The 25,427-nt window shown below is 33.1% G+C and overlaps 1 protein-coding gene across 3 annotated transcripts in view; it reads left to right on the top strand.

The window, feature by feature from the left end:
* The window catches only part of STXBP5 (syntaxin binding protein 5), a 165,153-nt gene extending 146,324 nt beyond the window's left edge, over positions 1-18,829 (top strand). For 2 of the 3 annotated variants that reach the window (XM_065889250.1, XM_065889249.1), the window contains 3 exons: positions 7,770-7,881; positions 15,822-16,042; positions 17,807-17,848. In XM_065889250.1, the coding sequence (XP_065745322.1) occupies positions 7,770-7,881; positions 15,822-16,042; positions 17,807-17,848 (375 nt within the window). Of the gene's footprint in view, positions 1-7,769; positions 7,882-15,821; positions 16,043-17,806 lie in introns of all 3 variants that reach the window. The other variant, XM_065889248.1, reaches the window with a different exon arrangement.
* Positions 18,830-25,427: the final 6,598 nt, after the last annotated feature.

Raw genomic sequence — 25,427 nt, 5'->3', positions numbered from 1 at the left:
TTCACTCAAGAAAAAATAAATAACCCGAAGAGTACTATAGGGAAATTGAAGTTAGAAACCTTGGACAAAGAAAATTCCGGGCCCATGTGGCTTCGCTGGTGAATTCTATCAACATTTCAGCAAGAAATAGTACCAGTTCTATACAAAACTCTTCCAAAAATTAAAGTGGGGAAATGCTTCCCAACTTGTTAATGGTAGGTTCATAGAATATGGTACCAAAACCAGACAAAGATTTTAAAGTAAAGAAAATTGCTTATAGACCAATATACTTCACAAATATAGATGTTAAAATTCTAAAGGAAATTTTAGCAAATTGAATCCAGCGGTATATCAGAAGGATAATTCTGGTCATGATAATTCATCATGACCAAGTAGGATTTATCCCGGGAACATGGAGTTGACTTCACATTTCTAAATCGGTCCATGGAATTCACCATATTAGTAAACTAAAAAAGTAGGAAGCAGTTGACAAAATCTAACATCCATTCCTGATTTAAAAATAGTCAAACAAGGAATAAGTGGGAACATAAAGGGCATCTAGGGAAAATCTACACCTAACGTAATACTCACTGTTGAGATACTGAATTCTTTTTTCCTTAAAATCGGAAGCTAGAAAGGGATGTTCCCTCTCAACACTTCTATTCAGTGTTGTATTTAAGGTTCTAGCCAGTGCATTCAGGCAAGAAAAAGAAAGAAAAGTCATCTCGATCGGAAGGGAAAAAATAAGCCTGTTGTTATTCACAGGTGACACGATCACCTATATAGGAAATCCAATGAAATCTACTTCTAAACACTACTAGAATTTGACAAGGATGCAGGGTATGAGATCAATATGGGGAAGAAATTTATTTCTTTACTAGCAATGGACATTTGGAAATGAAAATTTTTAAAACACCACTTATAATAGGAACGAAAAATATGAAATACTTTGGGATAAATCTAACAAAAAATATGAATGATTTCTATATTGAAATTCACAAAATATTGAAAGAAACTGTTAATAACCTGAATAAGTTGAAATATGTTCTTGGGTCACAAAACTCAATATTAGGATATTGATTCTCCCAAAATTGACCTATAGATTCAAGGCAATCCAAAACAAAATCCAAGTGGGATTTTTTTTTTTGTAGGAATTGACAAGTTTACTTGAAAATTCATGGAAATGTATGGGAGTAGGCAGAATAGCAGAAAAAAGAATAAAGTTGAAGGGCTAACACTACCTGATTTTAAGAACTATTATAAAGCTACAGTGATCAAAAGAGCATGATATTGGCATCAAATTAGATAAATAAATCAATGGAACAGAGTAGAGAGTCTAGAAGTGAACCCACACATACCTGGACAACTGATTATTTTTGTTTCTTGAAGTATAGTTGATGTATAATATTATGTAAGTTGTAAGTGTACAATATAGTGATTCACAATTTTTAAAGGTTATATTCCACTTATATTATTATAAAATATTAGCTATATTCTGTGTGTTGTACAGTATATCCTTTTAGCTTATTTTATACGTTATAGTTTTTACCTCTTAATCCCCTATCCCTGTGTTGCCCCTGTCCCCTTCCATCTCCCCACTGGTAACCACTGGTTTGCTCTCTATATCTGTGAGTCTGCTTTTTTGTTATATTTGCTAGTATGTTGTATTTTTTAGATTCCACATATAAATGATATCATACAGTATTTGTCTTTGCCTGACTTATTTCACTTAGCATAATGCCCTCCAGGTCCATCCATGTTGCTGCAAATGGCAAAATTCCATTCTTTTTTAATGGCTGAGTAGTATTCCTGTGTGTGTGTGTGTGTGTGTGTGTGTGTGTGTGTGTGTGTGTGTGTTGCATCTTCTTTATCCATTCATCTGTTGATGGACACTGAGGTTGCTTCCATATCTTGGCAGTTGTAAATAATGCTGCTGTGCATGTATCTTTTCAAATCAGTGTTTTTTGTTTTCCTCAGATATGTAACCAGGAGTGGAATTACTGGGTCATATGATAGGTCTATTTTTAGTTTTTTGAGAAACCTCCATACTGCTTTCTACCATGGCTGTACCAATTTACATTCCCACCAGCATTCCTAGTGTACAGGAGCTCCTTTTTCTCCACATGGGCAACTGATTTTGACAAAGACAATGCAATGGAGAAAGAATTGCCTTTTCAACAAATTATGCCAGAAAATTGGATGTTAAAATGCAAAAAAAAAAAAATGAGCTTTGATCCATGCCTCTCACTATATACAAAAATTGATGGATCAAAATGGATCATAGACCTACATGTAAATCCTAATACTGTAACACTTCTAGAGGGAACCTAAGAGAAGATCTTTGTTAACTTGAGTTGGGCAAAGATTTCTTAGCTATGACACCATAAAAGAACAAACTGATAATTTCAACATCAACAAAATTTAAAACTTCTGCTCTTCAAAAGACACTTAGGAAATAAAAAGATAATCCATAGACTGGAAGAAAATCTTGGCAATGTATCTGGTAAAGGATCTGTATCTAGAATATGTAAAGAACTCTTAAAGCTCAATAGAAAGAAGACAGACAACTCAGTAAAAACATGGGCAAAATATTTGGACAAATGCTTCACCATGAAGAGATGCTTGACATCATTAGTCATTAGAGAACTGCAAAGTAAAACCACAATGAGATATTGTTAAACTCTTACTAGAAAGGCTAAAATTAAAAAAAATACCATGCTAAGTTTTGACAAGGATGTAGAGAATCTAGAACTCTAATACACGTCTGATAGGAATGAAAAAACAAAAACAATACAACCACTTTGGAAAACAGCTTAGCAGTTTTGTAAAAAGTCAAACATCAATGAACGAAAGACATAGTCATTCTACTCCTAGTTTTTTAACCCAAGAGAGAAGTAAATTTATATTCATAGCTGTTTTATTTGTACTAGTCAGAAACTGGAAGTTACCCAAGTGTCCATCAACAGATGAATGCATGATCAAATTATAGTATATCCATACAGTAGAATACAACTCAGCAATAAAAAAGAGTGAAATGTTGGTAACATTCAGTGTCATGGATGAATCTCAAAACAGTTATGCTGAGTGAAATAAGCCAAGCAAAGAAGTGTACACATTGTATGATTCTATTTACATAAAACTAAAGAAAATACAAATTAATTTGTGGTGAGAGAAAGCAGATTGGCAGTTACTTAGAGATAGGAGGTCGAGGAGGGGGTTGAGAGAAGGTTTTACAGAGAGGCACAAGGAAATGCAAGTGATGGATATTCACTTTCTTGATGGTGGTCATGATTTTACGGGCACATGTGTATGTCAAAACTTGGCAATTTTTACACTTTAAGTATATGCAGTTTATTATGTCAATTACCTCAAAACTATTTTTAAAAATTAATGGATTTCAGGACTTTTTATTAGCATTAAAGTGCAGTTAGGGGCTTCCCTGGTGGCGCAGTGGTTGAGAGTCCACCTGCCAATGCAGGGGATACGGGTTCGTGCCCCGGTCCGGGAAGATCCCACATGCCGTGGAGCGGCTGGGCCCGTGAGCCATGGCCGCTGAGCCTGCGCATCCGGAGTCTGTGCTCCGCAACGGGAGAGGCCACAACAGTGAGAGGCCCGCGTACAGCAAAAAAAAAAAAAAAAAAAAAAGTAGATGTTAGACAGTTGGATTTCATTTGTCATTTGTGTTTATAAGCTTAAGTGGTAAGTCAAAAGTATCTGAAACTAATATTATAAATCAACTGTACTTCAATTTAAGAAAAAAGAGTAGTGACAAACAAAGCACTTACATTGACTCATTCATGAAATTAGTTCTATATTTTACCACTTAAGTTAGTCAAAAGTATATGTTTATGGATCGAAATACTTAAATTTCTTTCTACAGCATTATTCTAACCATATCTTGAGTGAAAACACAAGGAAAATTTACAAGTTGTCTTTCAAATTGATTTATCTGTGAAACTTAAATAAAACTTACCATAATCATAAAGAGGTGGAACATACCGATTAATTCAGTTGAAATAATTAAGTTAATAACTGTTCTAAGCACCTCAAGATTGTAACTTATAAACAAAACCCCAGGTGTTCACTGTAAAAAATCGATGACAGTTGAACTGTTTAGGTTCCCTTGAATATATTATGCAGCAATACTGAAATTTATTACTGTGCTTATCTTGGAAGATATTTATGTAGTCTCAATATTCTTATAACAGAGAGTTTTCTTAATCAAAGTTATTAAAATCAGTGATTATTTGATGTAATAAAAAGAGTTTAGTTATTATAAATAACACTGCTGTGAATATTGGTGTTTTCATTTTCTTCAGATATATACTGAAGAAAGTGGAATTTTGGATCGTAAGGTAGTTCTGTTTTTAGTTTTTTGAAGAACTTCCATACTGTTTTCCATAGTGGCTGCACCAATTCACATTCCCACCAAGAGTGCACTATGGTTTCCTCTCCTCCACACCCTTACCATCATTCTTTATTTGTAGGCTTTTTGATGATAGCCATTCTGACAGCAACCAAGATATGGAAGCAACCTAAGTGTCCCATCAGCAGGTGAACGGATAAAGAAGATGTGATAGATAGATAGATAGATAGATAGATACATGCATACATACATACACACACACACATACAATGGAGTACTACTTAAACATAAAAAGGAATGAAATTTTTCCAGTTGCAACAACACATATGGACCTGGAGGGTATTGTGCTAAGTGAAATAAGTCAGACAGAGAAAAACATACTGTACATTATCACTTATGTGTGGAATCTAAAAAATAAAACAAATGAATGAATATAACAAAACAGAAACAGACTCACAGATAGAGAAAACAAACTAGTGGTTACCAGTGGGGAGAGGGAAGAAGGGAGGGACAATATAAGGGTAAGGGATTAAGAGGTACAAACAACTATGTATAAAATAAATAAGCTCTAAGGATATATTGTACAGTACAGAGAATATAGCCAATATTTTGTAATAACTTTAAATGGAGTATAATCTATACAAATATTTAATCACTCTGTTGTACATCTGAAACTAATATTATAAATCAACTGTACTTCAATTTAAGAAAAAAGAGTAGTGACAAACAAAGCACTTACATTGACTCATTCATGAAATTAGTCCTATATTTTACCACTTAAGCTTATAAACACAAATGACAAATGAAATCCAACTGTCTAACATCAAACAAGTATACTTGTTTCTATATATTCATATTTTAGAGTAGTTTAAAAGTTCCAGACATCGTTTCAGACATACAGTTTCCCATTACAAGATGTAGAGAAATATCACAGATAGTACAAATCTATTTCGATTTCACCAACATGTATTAGTCATTAAAGTTAAGTGTTCTAAAGCATAAATTTATCATAATTAAAATCCTTATTTAGATACAAGTGAAAAAATACCTATAGATACTATTTTATATTCTTGAAATATGTACGTTTTTAACATCAATACTTCTCCCCAAATCCTAATACTAACTGCAGACAGTGCAGACTCATTAAGAAATACCTAATTTTTTTTTTTACATTTTTATTGGAGTATAATTGCTTTACAATGGTGTGTTAGTTTCTGCTTTATAACAAAGTGAATCAGTTATACATATACATATGTTCCCATATCTCTTCCCTCTTGCATCTCCCTCCCTCCCACCCTCCCTATCACACCCCTCCAGGCGGTCACAAAGCGCCTAGCTGATCTCCCTGTGCTATGCGGGCACTTCCTTCAAAGATATCTATTCACAATGTTAATCTAATGATAAATGACTTGCATATTTTCTAATTTGTTTCATCCCTATGTGAAAGGAGATTTTTCTATTTAGTGTATACATCATTGAGTGTCTGATCTTGGAATTGTATGTTATCTTCAGTTTATTAAAGATAATCTTCATTATCTTTAATCCTGGTAACGTTCCTGAGAGGTAAGTATTTTTATCACTTCTTTATAAAGTTGAGGAAACCAGTTCCCTGGGAGACTGATTTGCCTAAGCTTCCTCTGCAAGTAAAAGTCAGAGGTGAGTGTCAAACCCAGGTCCACGTGGTTCCAAAGTTTATACTCATTCCAGTACACTGTAGTGATTCTTGATTTATAACTGTAATCTTTGGATTTTTAAATTTCTTAACTTTACATTTGTAAGATTGCAAGCTCATTAAACACCAAATAAATTAAGAGCTGTAAACCATAATTCTAAAGTGAGGTAAATGTCAAAAAACATTTTTATGCTGTGACTCTATATATATATATGTCATATTACTCTTGATTTAGCATAAAAGACACTCAAATGGTAGCTGTTTGCCATTTGTTTTATTAATTTAATAGATACAGTTTAAATTAGAATCTGTGAAGTACAGTATAAAAAAGATTGGAAATATGCCTAAAATCATCTTCTTTATATAGGCTAATATAAATTTGAATTAAATAATAGGTATTAGTATATTCTATGGTGGGTTTTAGCAAGTTTGATTTATTGACTTCAGGAAATTTTTCGTTCTACTTTTACTCCACTTTATAGAAATCCAGAGGAAGAGAATGAAAATGTAAAGCCTTCAATCCACTTCAACATTATAAATGAAACTCTGTGTTGTATAGTGTTAATATATATCTCCTTTCATTTATAATCTGGTTGGAGAGACAGCATTAATATGGATAATACTGGGAATTCCTTCATGGTTCAACGGTTAAGACTCCGTTCTCTCACTGCCGTGGGCCCGGGTTCAATCCCTGGTTGGGGAACTAAGATCCCACAAGCTGCGCGGTGCGGCCAAAAATATATATATGTGTACAGATATACCTAAATGTAAAATCTTTGGACATCCTTTATTAACTTTCTTAGCCCAGCCCTAAGGAAGAAACTCTAAAAAATACATACTTTAGCTCCAACTGTAATAATGTAATATCAGAATACAACAGAACTACCTGGAACCAGTGGTGTACTTGTCCTTTGTATCATAGCTACTTCTCTTTAATGGGCAGAAATGCAATCCCAAAGCCTCACTATAATTTTATTTTGCTTCCAAAGCTTCCCAAAACTGCCTTGCAAATAATATTACTACCATCCTTTTTTTTTTATAGAAACTCCTCTTCCCTCTTTATGTGTTATCTACAAAGTCAGTAAGATGTCAGCAATTTTTCTTGTCTCCTGACTTACTTTTACCATTTCTGTGCTCTGAAAAATATTGACAAAAATTTCAGAAAACTCTGACAATATAAAAAGAAGTCTTTCCATCTCCCTGCCAGATTTCTGAAATTCCAGGTTTATGTTGGCATAATTCTCTTCCCAGCATTTGTTTATGAAAAAAGAAGTATGTATGTCTTTCTAAACTACTAATTTTCTGACTCAGCTATTTTGGATAATTCCAAGACTCTGTATCATCATTACACTGGACTTTTCAACTTGCTAATAGATTTTCTTCTTTCTAATTTAAGAAGACCTAGTTATTAATCCAGTTACCAATTCCTGATAAGAGTTATATGAACACTTCGTCATTAAGATTGGAATCTCCTTACAATTTAAGCAGGAATATCATCTTTGCTTAAAATGTGAAAAAAGTAATCTAGCCAAAGTAGCAAGCAGCAAGTTATTCTTAGTCAAGTTAGTCTTAATAACTTACTGTTTGACCAAGTCAGAATGTTCTAGATCTGATCATTTGAAGTGTACTCATTGTTTGTGAACCTCAACAGGTAATGTAAGTTTGAGTTAAAGAGTTTACAGTGATGGTTTTGTGAATTATAGTTTAGTGTCCCTGAAGCTTTAACAATTACAATTTGTTTTGATTTTAAAGGAAATGTTGGGTGAACTCTTCACTCCTGTAGAAACACCTGAAGCACCAAACAGGGGATTCTTTAAAGGCTTGTTTGGAGGTGGTGCACAATCTCTTGATAGAGAAGAACTATGTAAGTTGATTTATTTAATTTGGATAATATGTCTATAAAACAGAAACATCCAAGCCATATAAATTTTTCTTACATGTATAAATTATGTTCACCTTTTTCCTCTCTGTCACAACAATTGATAGACCCAAGTTTTTGCAAAATACATAAAATTATATTCTGCCATATTCTAACTCAAGTCAGGGGAATAGTTTACTCTGGAAACCAAAATCGGAATGGCTTCAGGTGACTAAAAAGGAATATTCACAGCTTTAAATGAATAATTTTCAAAATTGTTTTGACTTTCATTAAATATGATCTACATTATTTTAATTCTGTAATTGACTTTAGTTGATGACCTTACCTTTGAAAACGTTTTTACTTAAACATTTATTTTATCTTACAAAACTTCCAGAACTAGTCTCATTGCACTTAGAAGGTTATTTAAAATATAAAATCTGGTTCATCTACTACCTTCCATAGAATTGGCACAAATCAGAAATTGGTCCTTGAATGAACTAATGAATGAATCAATGAATGTCTGACCTTTCTTTCAAATAGGAGCTCTTAGCTATCCTTGAATTTTTATTTTCTTTTATTCTTTATTTTTTGCTAGAATATTTTAGAATTTCCCTTTTCTGTTTGGTTGACTAGAAAGACTAAGATTAAATACCAGCAAGTAAGTGTGTAGTGCAAGTTCATTTTAAAAACTTACCCAAATGATTGTTCAGTCATCTGGGTAATGAGGATTGGTCAGTTTTAATTCATTTAAAAAATTAAGACTGTTCTTCAAGTCACGGGGGGGATGGATATTTTAGAATAACATTCTTACTGAGGTTACTAGACAAAGTTATACAAAATTCAAACATATATGCATTTTTTACTTCTCGAAAACATCGAAGAGCTAACCGTATAGTGGAGACAGTATCCGTGGGGAAAGGTGGTGAGCGTGGCAAACTGAGGCCACTTTTACCCTGGAGTACTTCGCTAATCTAAAGCAGCAAGCTGAGATTCTAAACTGTGTTAGGACTAGCAAGGTAGGCTCCCAGAATTGGCTAAGATGGGAACCCTGATAAATAACTCTTTCTCTTTGCAAAGACCCCAAAGGGCCACAGCTTAAGAGCAAAGGTGAACTGGAAGTAAATCAGCACATACAGACACACAGACTTTCAGCTCAGCCTGAGATGATCTGAGTGGCCCAGAAAACGTTCAACTTCAATTAAGATTTTTTCAAACTGCTAAAGTCCCCAGCAACTGGCAGATTCCAATGAAAATGTTCTCTAAAGAAAGATAACATATTCAGAGTCCTCATATCATTTTTAGAAATAGTTTTTCAAATATGTAGTCAGGTAATCTGGAATACTAGGAATCAACACCATGATCAATAAAACAGAAAAAGCCAAAGCAGAATCACAGGTACTTCAAATATTGGAGTCATCAGACACAGACTATAAAATAATTGTTCATATTATGTTCAAGAGGATAAGTATCAATACCATGCCTGAACATTTTATCAGGTAACTGAAAACTATAAAATCAATACAACAAATGTGTAAAAGACTAAAATGAAATTCTAGAAATGAAAGGTTCAGAAACCAAGATTAAAAGCTTAGTGGATGAATTTAACCACAAATTAGACACAACTGAAGAAAGAATTAACATAACTTAAACGTAAGTCAAAATAAAACGTCCAGAATGTAGCACAGAGAAACAAAAAGATGTAAGATACATAGGAGAAGATAAAGGAAATAGAAGTTGCAGTGACAGGGGCTAACCTATGTTAGACCTTCTCAAGAAGGAGATAGGAAAGAATGTGAAGAAGAATCAATATGTAAAGAGATACGGCTGGGAATTTTTCAGAATTGATAGAATACAGCAATTCACACATAAGAAGCCAATTAATTCCAAGAAAGATATTTTTTAAAAATCCACAGCTAGATAGGTCACATGAAAATAATGTGCATCAAAAACAAAGAAAAACTTTCAGGTGGCTAGAGAAAAATGATAGGTACCTTTTAACAAGTTACGGACTGAGTTCTCAACAGCCAAGGTAATAGGATGATCTTCTATCGTCCTATTATCAGAAGATAGTACTTAATCTAGAACTATATACTGAAAAGAAAATATTCTTCAAGAACGAGAGAGTTTTAGACAAGTGAACAAATAAGCCTCACTATCACACTAAAGGGAATGCTAAAGGATGTACTTCAAATAGAGGGAAAATAATCCTGATGGAATGTCAGAAATATAGGAGACAGTGCTTTAGAAAGAAAGTAATAAATACATGCATAATTATAATTACTGAAATCTTTATAAACTGTAAAGCAAAGTCTTGTGGTATGTGTATACACATATAAATAAACAATGTGATCCAAAATATTGCATAAAATCAAGGAAATTAGAAAGGGTAACTGGATTTGAGGTGATCTGAGATCCCTGCATTTTTTGAGAGACTTGTAAAAAGATCTATTAGCATTAATAAGTTAAGGATTCTTGTTGTCATTTCTAGGGTGACCTCTGTAACCTAGAAAAGTAGTACATAACTTGATGAATAGCAGGAAGATCACAGTCCTTCCAAAAGGAGGGAAGAAAGAACACAAAACAGGTGAGATAACTAGAAATCACATGAAAGATGGTAGATTTACTTAAATATAAATAACCGTAGTAAATGTAGGTAGAATAAATATTCTAGTTAAAAGATAGAGACTATCAGACTAAATTTTAAAAGAAGGATAAGTATATTGCTCACAGAAGACACATTTAAAATATAAGAGATAAATACTACCAAATGTAAAATAGATAGCTAGTGGGAAGCAGCTGCATAGCACAGGGAGATCAGCTCCTTGCTTTGTGACCACCTAGAGGGGTGGGATAGGGAGGGTGGGACGGAGACACAAGAGGGAGGAGATATGAGGATATATGTATATGTATAGCTGATACACTTTGTTATAAAGCAGAAACTAACACACCGTTGTAAAGCAATTATATTCCAGTAAAGATGTTAAAAAAAATTTTTTAATAAAAAATAAAATATAAGAGCACAGAAAGATTGAAATTTTAAAAGGTAGAAAAGCACAAACGCAAATGAATCATCTGCCTGGTACGACTATGTTAATATCAGAAAGAGTAAACATTAAGGCATTATTAAGTATACCTAATATTTTGACTTCAGTATATATAAGAAATATGGACATAACTGCTAGAAGAGACAATTTCTCAATCATAGTGGGGACTTCTAAAATATATCCATTGATTGAGATATAACAGCAGATAAAAAATAGGTTGCAAGGGTACAGAAGATATTAACACAATGAAGGAACTTAAACCTGAAGAACATTGCAGAATATACATTTTCAAACACATACAGAATGTTCATAAAATGTATTCTGTTGATATTTGTAGGGAAATTATAGATGAATACTGAAGTATTTTGGAGTAAAATATCAATTTCTATAATAAATTTTTAAGTATTCCATTCAAAAATTATATATATACAGACACAGTCAAATGGCAAAAAAAAAAAATGTTATCTATTACCAAAATTAGGTCATGGATATATGGATGTTTATTATACAATTCTTTTTACTTTCCTGTATGTTTGAAACTTACATTATAAAAAGTTAGGGTTTTTTTTTTAAGTTTACATTATGTTAGATGATTTTTTTAAAAAATCAACAGATTCCAATGGATTAGAATTAAGAATGTGTGATCTAATCACAATGCAGATGATGTGTCAAGACCAAGTTTGCATTGTTCCAGGAATTCAAAGCTGATTTATTATTTTTTAAAAAGTTAATTGGTAGTTCACCACATTAACAGATTAAAGAGAAAAATCATACCACCACCACAATAAATGCAAAAGAGATGTGTTAAAATTCAGTATCCGTTTATGATAAAAATTCCTAGAAAGTAATTTGATAAATTATAGCTACAAATGATACAACATTTAACTATCAAAACTCTATAGCAAATATCACACTTAGTACAGGAACATTAAAAAATAATTTTTCCTTTGACATAAGGTATGAGATATAATTCTGTTACCACAGATATTCAACAATGTATTGAAGTCCCTAGAAACTTTAAAAGGGAACTAAAAAGAAATAAAGGTACAATAATAGGATAGGGAGAACAAAATAATCACTTGTGAATGTTTGATATGATGACATATTTAGAAAGCCTAAAAAATCTGTAGCTAAATCATTAGAAATAATAGTTTAGTAGACTGACTAGATATAATCAGCATATAAAAATAAAATTTATTCATATCATATTAACAGTAAAAAATGAAATTTTAAAAATTGCTCTTTGTATTAGTTTTCCATTGTTGCTATAACAAATTACCACAAACTTAGTGACTTGAAACAACAGAAATTCTATTATCTTACAGTTTTATAAGCTAGAAATCAACATGGGTCTCACTAGTGTGTTACCAGGGCTGTGTTCCTTGTTGGAGGCTTTAGGAGAGAATGGTTTCCTTGCCTTTTTCAGCTTCTAGAGGCCATCCATATTCCATCCACACCTGGTGATGCCTTCCTTAATCTTCAAAGCTAGCAACTTTTTTGCATCTCTCTGTTTTTCTGAAGCCACATTTCTCTGCCTACAGCTGGGGAAAGCTCTTTGCTTTTACGAACACATGTGATTATACATTGGGTTTACCTGTATAATTAGTCTACCTTTAGGTCTTTAACTTAATCACATCTGCAGAGTCCCTTTTCCCACGAAGGTAACATATTCACAGGTTCCAGGAATTAAGAGTGTCGTCATCTTTGGGGGTTTGGGGGGGGGCATTATTCTACCTACCACAAGAGTATCAAAAATAATCAAATACCTGGAAATAAATCTTAACAGAAGATGTTCAGGGACCTCCATAGGGAAGGTAGAAAATTATCGAACTTCGTTGAGAGAAGTTAATGACCCAAATAAATGAAGAGATATACCATGTTCGTGTGGTTGAAGATGCAATAAGAACATCCCTTCTCTCAAAACTGATATATGCATGTACACAAATAAACATTTAATGAAGTCCTTATCAACACCCCCCCAAATTTTGTAACTGATTCTAAATTTTATATAGGAATTCAAAGGGTCTCACTACTTCTATTAACATTATACTAGAGGCTTTAACCAGGACAATTAGGCAAGAAAAGTAAATACAGGCATGCAGGTTTGGAATGGAAGAAGTAAAATTACCTCTCTTCACAGGTGACATAACCCTGCATATAGCAGGTCTTAAGGAAACCATACACACACAAAAAAAAACATTCTAGGGAGTTCCCTGGTGGTCCAGTGGTTAGGGCTTGGCACTTTCACTGCTGTAGCCCCAGATTCAATACCTGGTCAGGGAACTAAGATCCCACAAACTGCACTGCGTGGCCAAAAAATTTTTTAAATTAAAAAATTTTTTAAAACACATTCTAGCCAATAAACAAGTTCAGCAAGATTTTATACAAGATCCATATAAAGAATTGATTGCATTTCTGTACACTAGCAATGAACAAACCAAAAATTAAATTAAGCAAACAATTTCATTTATAATAGCATCAAAAAGAAAAAATACTAAAACATATACTAAACATATGGAAAACATATACTAAAACATATACTAAAAACTTCGAACATCATTTAAAGAAATTAAGGCATAAATAAATGGATTAATATCTTACATTCATGGATTGGAATATTTAATATTGCTAAGATGGCAGTACTCCCCAGGTTGATCTATGCATTCAACACAGTCCTCGTCAAAGTCCAAGCTGGTTTTTTGAAGAAAGAAACAAGCTGTTCCTAAGATTCATATGGAAATGGAAAGGATCCAAAATAGCCACACACACAATTTTTTCTGAAAAGAAGAAAGAAGATACAGGACTCACACATTTTGATTTCCAAAGCTGCTACAAAGCTGTAATCATCAAGAGAGTGTGGTACTGGCATTAGGGTAGATACATAGACGAATGGAATAGAATTGAGAGTCCAGAAGTAAGCCCATACATGTGTGGTCAATTGATTTTCTACAAGGATACCAAGAAACTTCAATGGTGAAAGAGTGGTCTTTTTGACAGATGGTGTTGGGACAATGGATATCCACATGCAAAAGAATGGATTGGACCCCGACCTCACACCATACACAAAAATTAACTCAGAGTGGATCAAAGACCTCAGTGTAAGAGCTAAAACTATAAAACTCTTAGAAGAAAACCTAAGTATAAATCTTTGTGACCTTAGATTAGGCAATGGTTTCTCAGATATGACACCTAAATCATAAGCAACCAAAGAAAAAAATAGGTAAATTGGATTTCATCAGAATTAAAAGTCAAAAAAGATAGTCTGATATCTCATGAGTCTAATATCGAGTATTAAAAAATTCTTACAACTCAACAATAAAGAAACAAATAGCCCAATTTTTAAATGGGCAAAAGGTTTGAATAGACTTTTCTCCAAAGAAAAGATACAAATGGCCAATAAACACACGAAAAGATGCTCAGTATAATTTGTCATTAGAGAAATGCAAATCAAAACCACAATGAAATACCACTTCACATTGACTAGGACGGTTGTAATCAAAAAGATGTACAGTAACATATCTTCTCAAGGATATGGAGAAATCAAAACCCTCACAAGTTGCTGGTGGAAATGTAAAATAATGTAACCTCTTTGGAAAACTCTGGCAGTTCCTCAAGAAGTTAAACATAAAGTTATATGACCCAGCAATTCCACTACTAAGTATATACCCAAGAGAATTGAAAACACATGTTCACACAAAAACTTGTACAAGTGTTCATAACAGCATTATTCATAGTAGCCAAAAAGTGAAAACAACTCAAATGTCCATCAACTGATGAACAGATAAACAAAATGTCATATATCCATATCCATACAATGGAATATTATTCAGTTATTAAAAAGGATGAAGTACTGATACATGCTACAATATGGTTGAATCTTGACAGTAAGTGAAAGAAGCCAGACACAAACCCACGCAGTGTGTGAATCATTTGTATGAAATGTTCAGAACAGGAAAATTTATGGAGACAGAGAGTGGATTATTGATTGCCAAGGACTGAGAAGTGGAGGAAATGGAAAGTGACAGCTAATAATCATGGATTTGTTTGGGTGTTTTGTTTTGTGTTTGAGTAATTAAAATGCTCGAGAATTAGTGATGGTAGTTGTACAACCTTCTGAATAAACTAAAATTTACTGAATTGTTCAAGGCCAAATTTTATGGTATGAGTTACATTTCTAAAGAAAGAAATGTATGCTGAAGAAAGGGAATCTGACATCAGTCTTTAACGTATTTTAAGACTTTTGCAGTTATCTAGGTTTAGGTGATGAGGGTCTAGGTTATAAACGGAAGGGAAGCAATGAATTCCTGAGATCTTTTGAAAGAAGAAGTTGATCTATTTGGTAAGTGACAAGATAAATGGATAGAAAGAAAGGGATGTGGTTATCTACAACTTTTGGAGACTGAAAAGAAATACTGAATAAATTCTACATTTTCCTTCTAAGCCTAAGCATAGTATTTCAAGTAAGAGAAAGTGTGGTATAAATAAACTAAAATAAATATGTATATTTAAACCTATGTCTTTGAATTTAAATATTTTTAAGTTAATTTAACTTTAATTTTTTGGACACTTAAGAGTGATTTTTTTACTGTTATTAAAGTGGTATCCGTATACCCATTATTCATTTCAACAAATAATTAGCAGTCACTTTTTTGCTCAAGTTCTATTATATGAACTAGTATAGAGTAGAATATTTATTAATGTACGTTGTGTTTTTGTATGTTTGAAAAGTATCTACAAATTATTAAAACAATCATAATTAAAAAGTAATAATTATATAGTAAAATAAATACTTCAATTATATTGTCAATCAAGTATGTTTTAATGCTATCAGGTAGTAGGATTTTATTAGTAAAAAATTTTCATTTTCTGGGTTACTCTTTCATTTATCAAATCGTTCAGTTGGAGAATCATCCTCGGGAAAGGCTTCAAGAAGTCTTGCTCAGCATATCCCTGGCCCTGGTGGCATCGAAGGCGTGAAAGGAGCAGCATCTGGAGTTGTTGGTGAATTAGCACGAGCCAGGTTGGCACTAGATGAAAGAGGGCAGAAACTTAGTGACCTGGAAGAAAGAACTGCAGCTATGTTATCCAGTGCAGATTCATTTTCTAAACATGCTCACGAGGTATGTCTGTCAAATATTTAAGCCAAAAAGCCTAGGTAAAGCAAGTATGAAAATTACTGTATTTTTATAGCTGTTGTATTTCCACACACGAATTTTCATGTATCCTCAGTATGGTTGCAAATTCCTAATTTTTGCCGCCAGCGGGAACCATTACAAGAATATGTCTCAATAGCCTTTGGTCTCTTACTGTAGTTTATAAATTTTGAAGGTACCTGCTCACCTTCAGCCTTTTTGTAAACAAAGCCAGTGGCTTTGCAAACAGTTTCTTAGGGGTTACAATAACAACAACAAAGCTAATTTTCCTAAATGCCTCAGATTCTACTACTAACTTCTAGAGAAGGAAATAATTTGCCTCTTGATCTTTAGGTACAGTTAAATAACTGAAATTGGCCAATGTTTTTATTCAATGAAACAATACTAAATCTGTCTGTAGACCAGTTCACACAGAGGAGTAATGTGCATTTTTGCAACGAATTCATCTTGATGAACTAGGAAGTTGTGGTGGAGCTTAAAAACAGATGCTCTAAAGTAGGGAATCCCTAACCTTCTTACAAATACACTTTGCTAGCCAGAATAGTACGCTTGAAAAACTGAATTTAAAAGCCGTCAGGTGGAATACACGTTCTTCATTTCGACACACAGTTCTGCCACTCCTTGATGCTTTATACTGGGCTACTTCACACATTTAGTTCCTAGCCTAGCCCTCAAAGGCATTTTGAGTGTATTATCTGAAGAAGCCATATTAAGGTTATTTTTATATTTGAGTACCCACTCTGTCAGTAATAGCTCTTCTTTAAACTTTTCAGTCAAAAGTCATCTCCTCCTTGCTCAATAATGTTGACAACTGGAATGTATGAGAGGTAACTTGACTTGGGAGAGAATTGTCCAGGCTTTCAGAGAGATTCAGAGATCTTTCGTGAGTCCTTGTACTAGGCCAACACACCTCAGATACAGGCTAGTGCCTTAAATCTAGGTCAGGCCTTTTGTTGGCATAACCGTGCCCCTGACTGTGATCTCTAAGGCATATAACAGTTCAGTTAACCTCAGATATATCTACAGTCAAAATATTTAGCAAAGAGCTCAATCCCTAGCTGTTCGCTCTTCCCTTCTACCAGACGTTCCTGAGCCATATGTGAGAGTCTAAGGAAGACGGTACGTTGAGGTGGTTAAGATCATGGGTTTTTGAATTAGACTCCATGGGTTCAAATCCCAGTTTCACCATTGTGTTACTGCGGTTAACCCCTATAAGCCTCAGTTTCTTCACTGGTAAAATAGGGAGACTTTAATAATGCCTAACAGATAGAGTTATTGTGAGGACCAAGTGAAATCATGTAGAGAAAGTATGTTATACAGTGCCTGGCCCAGAGTTAAGTGCTCAGTAAACTGTAGATGGCAGCAGTAGTCATTTCAGCCTTTCATTCTCCAGGTTCTTTAAGTATTATTTTTAATTCACTTTAGAGAACTGAAAGTTACCTTATTTTTTAAGTTATTAGCTTAGGTCACCAAAGAATGCACTGAGCCAAAATTGACTTATGTCTTGTCTTTAGGAAATGTGAGGACCTTCTAGGCTAGTTCTTCATAGTTACATTCCTTTTTCCTTGAAACGGAACAGTTCCTGCTTCCTGCTTTCCATATAAATACTAAATATAAAAATGAGAGGATGTTTCAGAATGATATCATGTTTTAGAAAAGTATAGCAACCAGTTGTAAGTGTAGTTATTCTGGCATTTTTAAAATGTGTTTTTTGTGTTTTCTCCACTTTAGATGATGTTGAAATACAAAGATAAGAAGTGGTACCAGTTCTGACAACCAGAAATCCAACTAAGTCCAACTTTAACCAGAAGGAAAAAGAATTTTCCTATTTTATTTTATTGATTTCACTTTAGGAAAGTTAACATTAAAGAGATGTTCATCACTGGATACTGCTCTTTCCTAGCACAATCATGCACTGTTTGACCTCAGTCATGCGGCTTTAACTGGGGAGTGTTCACACACACTCAACGTGGAGCATATGCTGTGGGCCAGCTACGAGTTGACGGTTTGGGAACTAGGATGGTCACATGTTACAAATGAAGAAACAGAGGGATGTTGAGGGGACATAGCAGGGACTTTTCCTGGGTCAGTCCTGTATAAAACTTTCACGTGCCGAAAGATTCTGTGCTGTCGTTATCTGCCATCGTTGTTTGACCTCTTTGAGGGAGAGGCAATAAGTCAGAAGTCCTGAAGCTGAAACAGTTATATTTGTGTCACTGACTGACTTATAAACGGCTCTCTTGGACTTTCCCTCCCTTCAACTGACTGGTCATCAGTATCATTAGTGAAAAAGAAACAAACTGTTTATTACCATATCTTTAGACAGATAAGCTGAATGGTGGGCTTTAAATAATAAAAACATACACATAGTTGACTTGTGTATGGGCTACTCTTGGATTCTTGTTATTGTATACTTGTGTTTAGTCCATATTTTGTCAAAAGCAAAACAAGGCGATACATCACTTTTCATTGAAAAGAAAAGTGTAGAGCATGACTGAACTGCTCATCATTCTGGGAGTTTCCATGTAATGGCTATGCAGTGTGGAAAGTGAGAAAAACCTCCATTGTGGTGAGGAGAATACTTCAATGTCCCTTGTCCTTGTTCTCATTAATTCAGCTAAACGTGGATTTGACCAAAATAGTTACTGGTTAAATTTGTAGAAATGTTGAAATTGGCTAAGTTTTTAATTTTGCTTGAATTTTTATAAAATGTTTAACCTAATGTACCTTTGCATTACTTAATTAAAATTGCTTTAAAAAAGTTTCATTATTTCAGTAAAATGTTCAGCTCCCTTTTTAATATGCCCTTTACTTGCTAACAGTTCCAGTACACTCAGGTGATGAGCCAATTAAATCTTAGTGCACATGCTGTCGCATGGAAAAAATCACAAGCATCCTTTGTCAATAATTATCTATGTAAGAGTCTCGTCTGATGACGTACAAAGTATTTTCTGTAGAAATATACAGTAAAACTGTTCATGTCCTTTCAAGGTTTTAAAAAGCCAAAAGAAAAGGAAAATATGTGCATTTTGGTAACTAAATTATTCCTGTATTGGAGTATAAAGCAGATGAGACCATCAGTGGACAATAAATGATTGGTCCCTAGAATAGCACACAGACAGAAAAGAGATGACGGGGTAGATCTGAAGTAGGTAAGCTCATTCTGCAGGCTCATCTGAGATTATTACTGATTGTTCTTAAAGCAACAAAGGACGAATAATATAGAAGATTATACTTAGTATTAATGAAATTTAAATACTTTCTTCTATAAAAAATAGTTTAAAACAGTTTTCTTTTGTCATTAAGAGATAATCAGAGCACAAATTGATAGCAAACATGATGGTTGTTTTTCTATTCCATATGATCATTAAAGGTATATTGTAGAACACCTTAATTTCACAGTCTGTTATGCATTTTTCCTTTCCCCTTTTCATTAATAAAGCTCTTATGTTTACATTTTATAACGTGCACTATGGGGTATGAAAGTTTACATTAAAATTTACTTTAAATATCATTAGGGAGGGATTAAATATATGTGATGGAGATAACTGATCAAGCCAAAAGAAATATTTTAAAAATAGTCATTCTCAAAAGTTTTTGACTTTGTAGAAAGTACCTATGAGTAACATTTCTGTTAGTTAATGTCAGCTATATGATGAACATGAAGCAGTTTACAAATTGTTTAATTTGTATGATATATTATCTAATAAACCCATTGTTCCATGATATGTCACAGGAAGTATTAAGCCGTTTTTTAAAGGTACAGTTTTGTGAATGTCATCAATAAAATCAGTAGTTAACGGATTTGAAGTTGAGAAGCACTAAGTAAAGTAATATACTGGTTGATTCCCCGTTCATGTGTAAGGGCATATTAGCTCCAATTATTTAATTTGCTGTGTTATTTCGTGTTAATTGTATATCAACTTAATTTTTATATCAACTGTCATTTTTCCTGTTGTATATAAAATGAACCAGTCTTGTAATTATTTTCAAATAGAGAAGTTAGATACATTTACCTGAGATGGGTTTTATAAGAAAATCTTAAATCAGTATTTCAAGTTATTTTATTTCATTTTTAAATTAATCTACAAATTATGCACAGCAAACTAGAAACTCACTTAGGATTAGAAAGCTTGAAGTATTTTTGAAAATAGGAAATAAGCTTCTCAGAGTTATACTTGATTCAGTCTGTAGATAAGAGACAGTCTGCAGTAATAAACTAACCCAGGGAATTTATTGTAATTTGAGAGGTAACATCTCTTATTTTTTTTCTAACGCAAAAAGTTGCAGTCACCAGCAAGCCAAGATTTCAGGAAAACAAACCAAAAATTTTAAAAAAATAGTCAAAATAGAAAATATTAGAAAAGTGAAAGATTTTTGTGTGCTTCCTCCATATCTTCAAACATTATTCTTTGTTGCCTGTGTCCTTGACTCTCAAATCATTGAAGTATTCACTGATTAGCAGTTTGTCAGTAGGAAGTGGTTTCCCTATATGTACCACATATCTGGTTCATTTCACTCTTCAAACTGAAATCCATATGTATTTGCTTAGAAAGTTATTTGAAACCTTATATTCTGACCACTTCTGTATATTACACCATTTGAAGTTTTCAATTATCTTAATTCCCTTGGTTTGCATTTCAGTTGTACAAGGTGTTTCCAAAAATGGTTATGGATATAACTGAGCTATTGCTTAACTTCTTAATTTGATTTTTTTATGGATGGGAAAAAGTGCTGCTAATTGTCTATGTTATTATGTGTACTGTATTACAATTTAAGTACAGTACTTTAAAGAAAGAAGCATTTTCTTTTGCTTAGAACTTTTTAATTGTAGGTTTCTCTGAAGTTATTTCATGTAGATATGTGTTTTAAACAAGTCTGAAAGTGTTACATACTTTTAGGTTACAGGGGGTGGTGAGAAAACAGCTGAGGAAAGGAAAAATATGTGAAAGATACCATGGACTTCAAAGTTTTACCCTGAGTTCTGTATTCCATATATGTTTTGCTTAAGGCATTTTTTCATGTGACATTAGAAGAGCTATATCCAAAGGTAAATTTTTTGTTGGCAAAGACTTATTTTACATTTTAACTTTTGGGATTTTGTTTATTTGTTTTTCCAAAATAAAGAGCACTGAACTTCAAACTTGAATTTTTTCTGCACTTTTTTAGGTAATGAAAACTTTTTATTATCATTTAATTCACATTTCTCCGTTCAAATCAAGTGATACATATGTATAAAACATACCAAAATTGTGAATATGCTGCTAGCTGCACCTTAAATGATCATAGTTTTAAAACCTTCAATAAGGTTTTATATAGTTTTGAAGGATAAAAAAATAGTAAAATCATTTGCTGTTTGTTTCAGCGTTCTAGGTCTTAAATTATTGCAACACTTTCAGATTTGTTTTAAGATCATACAGTAACGTGTTATATTTATACATACTGCTAGAGAATATACTTTTAGTTTTAAAATGGAATTTTTATAAATGTACTCTTTAATTTTAAAAATGGTGAACTTGTTAAGTTTAAGTCAAAGTACTTAAAAAGTATGTATATTATCCATACAAAAAGTTATGTTTTACGCTTATAATAAGAAATATTGGTATCTCATATCGAGATACAATTAATTTTAAAGAATCATACATCGTTCAAAAGTCTTCACACATGACAGGAAAGATATCATTACTATGGTTTAAAAGAAACCCTCTATTGAGCATTTTCAAATATTAATTTTATTTTGGGGAAAATGCCCACAACAATAATCACAAGATCTTTCTCAATAGCTGCAGCTTGCTGTTGGATGCCTACCTTAATTATTGTTTTAAAAAATATATATATTTAAAATAGTTTTCCAGATATTTTCTTCTACCTTTTTTAAAAATAAATTTCCAAAAATGAAAACAGAGTTTATGTATTTTTGTCAATGACGGTTTTTATTTTGTAGTTTATAGAATTTGTTCCTTATCAGTTTGATACTTGATCAAATATTCCTAGACTTTTTAATCTGTATTTACTTTGAAAAAGAGCACTTCTCTATCTTAAGTGTCCTCCTTTTTTTCTTTTCCCTTTTAGGGTGTTTGTTCTCTTGAATTGAAATTTATGCCCCCCAATTTTTTTTTTTTCATTTGAAAATGAATGTGAAGATACTGTTTACAGCTTTTGTTAACTATACTTTTCATCACTCTGATCAATTTCTTGTAAAGTGCTATGGGGATGATTTTTCCTGTGACTCTTAATGATCTTACTGTTACCACAGAAGTTTTAAAGCTTCTGTGGACAGAAAATAGTTGTAACAACCCCGACAAAAATCAAAGGGGAAACTTTCGCTTACCTTTCTCAGCTGAATTAAATGGTTTTAATAACTTCCCAATTATCAGGGTTATAACATTGCTTTCTCAGTTCCTCCCACCGTCTTAAATTCTTAGGCACAATTCCTTTACAAATTGAGTACAGTAGTCCAGGGCTACGTGTAATGAAATTGCTCTTTTCATCGCACTCTTTGCATCAGAAAAATCGTGACTCTGTTCTGCCAACATTTCGCAATAAGGCTTATAGTTTAAAATTTTATACTGTATGAGTTGTAAATAAATCAGTATTAATTTATTGTAGGTTGTTTGGCTCAGGCATTTAAAATGGATATAGGCTAATGACAATGGAATCCTATTTATTTGGGAGTTTGGGGGGGGGTTTATACTTTTGCAATGTGTTTTGTGTTGTTTAAATTTTCTTCAACTGAGGACAACGGAAGGAGGTGGAAACAGATTTAACATATCAATAGAGAGCAATGCAAAGAGGGTAAATCATGTTTTAAATTTTAAAAAAATTTTTGTGTAAATAAATGGTACTGTGATACTTCAGGTGTGACCTCTGCTTAACGTGGTAGTTAGAACCAGAAAAACATTTTGCTTTCCAGTTATACTATTGGTTCATTGTAAATGCAACACCAAAACCAATATTAAAAAGAGCAAGATCAAGCTTTTCTAACATTGTCCACTTCAGGGGCAAAGCATGGTTGGTATAGAGCTCAAGCTTGTGTACACCTCAAACTGTACATGCAGGTAGTTTTCAGTTGCTGCACTTTTTTTTTTTTAATCTTGCTCAGTCCAGTAACTATCTCAAAGGTGATTGCTGGAATATGCATTTTAAATATGATTTAAAAACCCATCTCTGTGTACTGTTTCATTTAAAACAAAAAAGCACTATTGCAAACACTAAAAACGTGTTAAACTTTGTAGTTATTTTGCATTCCTGTACTTTACAACTGTCATCACAGCAAAAGGTTTAAATTAGGTAATGAAATATTTTTGTAAATAAATACCGTTAAGCTGGTATTTTAAAATAATGTATTATAAATTAATGTTTCTGGAAAATGTTCATATATATGTATATGAATGTCTCTTTATGCTGAAGGGCTCTGATTGGGCAAAATAAAATATTCTAATCTCTCCTGAAATTAATAAGCCCTTTTTTCTGGAAGATTTGTTTTAATGTTTTTCTCTGAATTGTGGAATTAATCCAGTAGTTTAACCTCAGCAAATAATAGATGAAATAGATTTCTACATCTGTAAAGGCAAAGTCAAGCTAATCAGGTAATTCACGTAAAACAAACTGTACTTTTCTTAACGATCTGGACTTTCTGGTAAACGTTACCTGCCCCTACATTGAGTGGGAAGTACAGTAAAGGGTGAGGGTCCAGACAGTAGGCACCAGCTGTAGATGAAGACATCTTGGCCTTGGGTGTGTACGGAAATCCACAGCATCTTGTTAAAATGCTGATTTGGATTCCAGGTGTCTCAGGTGGGGCCTGATTTTGCGTCTCCAATAGGCTCCCAAGTAATTACAGATGCCACTAGCCTATGGAACATACTTGGAGTAGCAAGGTTGTAGATAATATCCATAAATGGCCTTTTGCTAGTTGTCGGTATCAGTGTCCAACTACCTGTGCCAAAAATGAACACCACATTAATGGATATAGAATAATGTAGCTCACAGAGTACCACACGTCCTTATTTATCATTGTTTCCATTGCATTTCAGAATAAAGAATATGGTAATTCTCATTAAATTGAAGGTTTATTTGATTTTGAAATCTGTATCATCTTAACTGCCCACATGGTGGCAGTCATGTGTCACCTTATTGTCAGCCTTTAACAAGAGGCGTTTACAGTATGGTGTAACAAGGGAAAACTGCAGACTTTGCAAAGGGTAATTTTTATGATTGATACTTTTCATCCAGAAAATCATTAAAGTCTTAGATACGGAACTGACAAAATATCTAAGTTATTTGTTGTAAAGTGATGTAGATCTTTTGGTAGTGATCTGCTATATTATCAAAAATAGTATTTTTCCAGAAAATATAGGCATAAAGTGATAAAGTTTTAAAAAGTAGAGAGACTGTCTTCATGTATCTCTATTCATGGCTTTTTAAAGAACCTTAATTTAGGGTGTGTCCCGTTTAAATGGTACCGTGCTGTCCACTCTTTTAGACAGAAATATATTTGTCATTGTAACTCTTCATAGGTGTTTATAAGACAATTCTGATTTTCTTCCATTACTTTAAAAGATAATGTGATTGCTCTGTCATAAAACTTTTTTTAGTTTTTGTACAAATGTGATCTTTTAAAGGAGAAAAGATTTATCAAAGTCATTTTTTTTTTACTTTTTCAAATTTTAATTTACATCAATACTCTAGAATGTATTCACTCAAAACTTATGGAAATATTCTGACCTTTAGTTTTGGTCACATTATCCAATTGTACACTATTTTAAAAAATAAAACCCCATAGTTTTTCATAACTGCTTCTAAAAACAACATAACATTAAGCTACACATTTAATTAATAAAAACAGTTTCAGGTAATACAGAATATGTTGTTACTAGCAAAGTCTAGAAGTCTGAGAGCTTCATTTACATATCAAACTCAAGTCCTTAATTTACTTATCTGTTGCAAATTTCTGTCATCCATGGAAGACCTAAGGTACAGCTCTCAACAGGTACCCTGACGCAAGGTTAACCAACAGTGTTACTATTTCACAGTGAGTGTGTGTGTGTGTGTGTGTGTGTGTCTGCTCCCAAGCAGAAGACCCCTTTGTGCATCTCTCCCTAATTGAGTTTATCTCCGAATGTTTCTCTCACCCTCCCTCCCTCTCTGTTTCTCTTTGTCTTTCTTCCCTCTCCCTATCCCCAATGCCTCTCACTCCAAATCTCTTTTCTCTTTAGTAATGTTTATTTTAACCCAGCACAGTTCTTTGCCAATTTTGGGCAGAAATACTATAATTTCTTAATGTTTCTCAGGGTCTCCCCCTAAATATTGGGTGAATTTGTAAATAATTTTTAAAAGCAATAATGTCATC

This window comes from Phocoena phocoena, chromosome 12 (genome assembly GCF_963924675.1).
Source record: "Phocoena phocoena chromosome 12, mPhoPho1.1, whole genome shotgun sequence".
NCBI classification, from domain to species: domain Eukaryota; kingdom Metazoa; phylum Chordata; class Mammalia; order Artiodactyla; family Phocoenidae; genus Phocoena; species Phocoena phocoena.
Note: the sequence above shows the minus strand (reverse complement) of the source record. Positions and strands in the feature narration are given on the sequence as shown.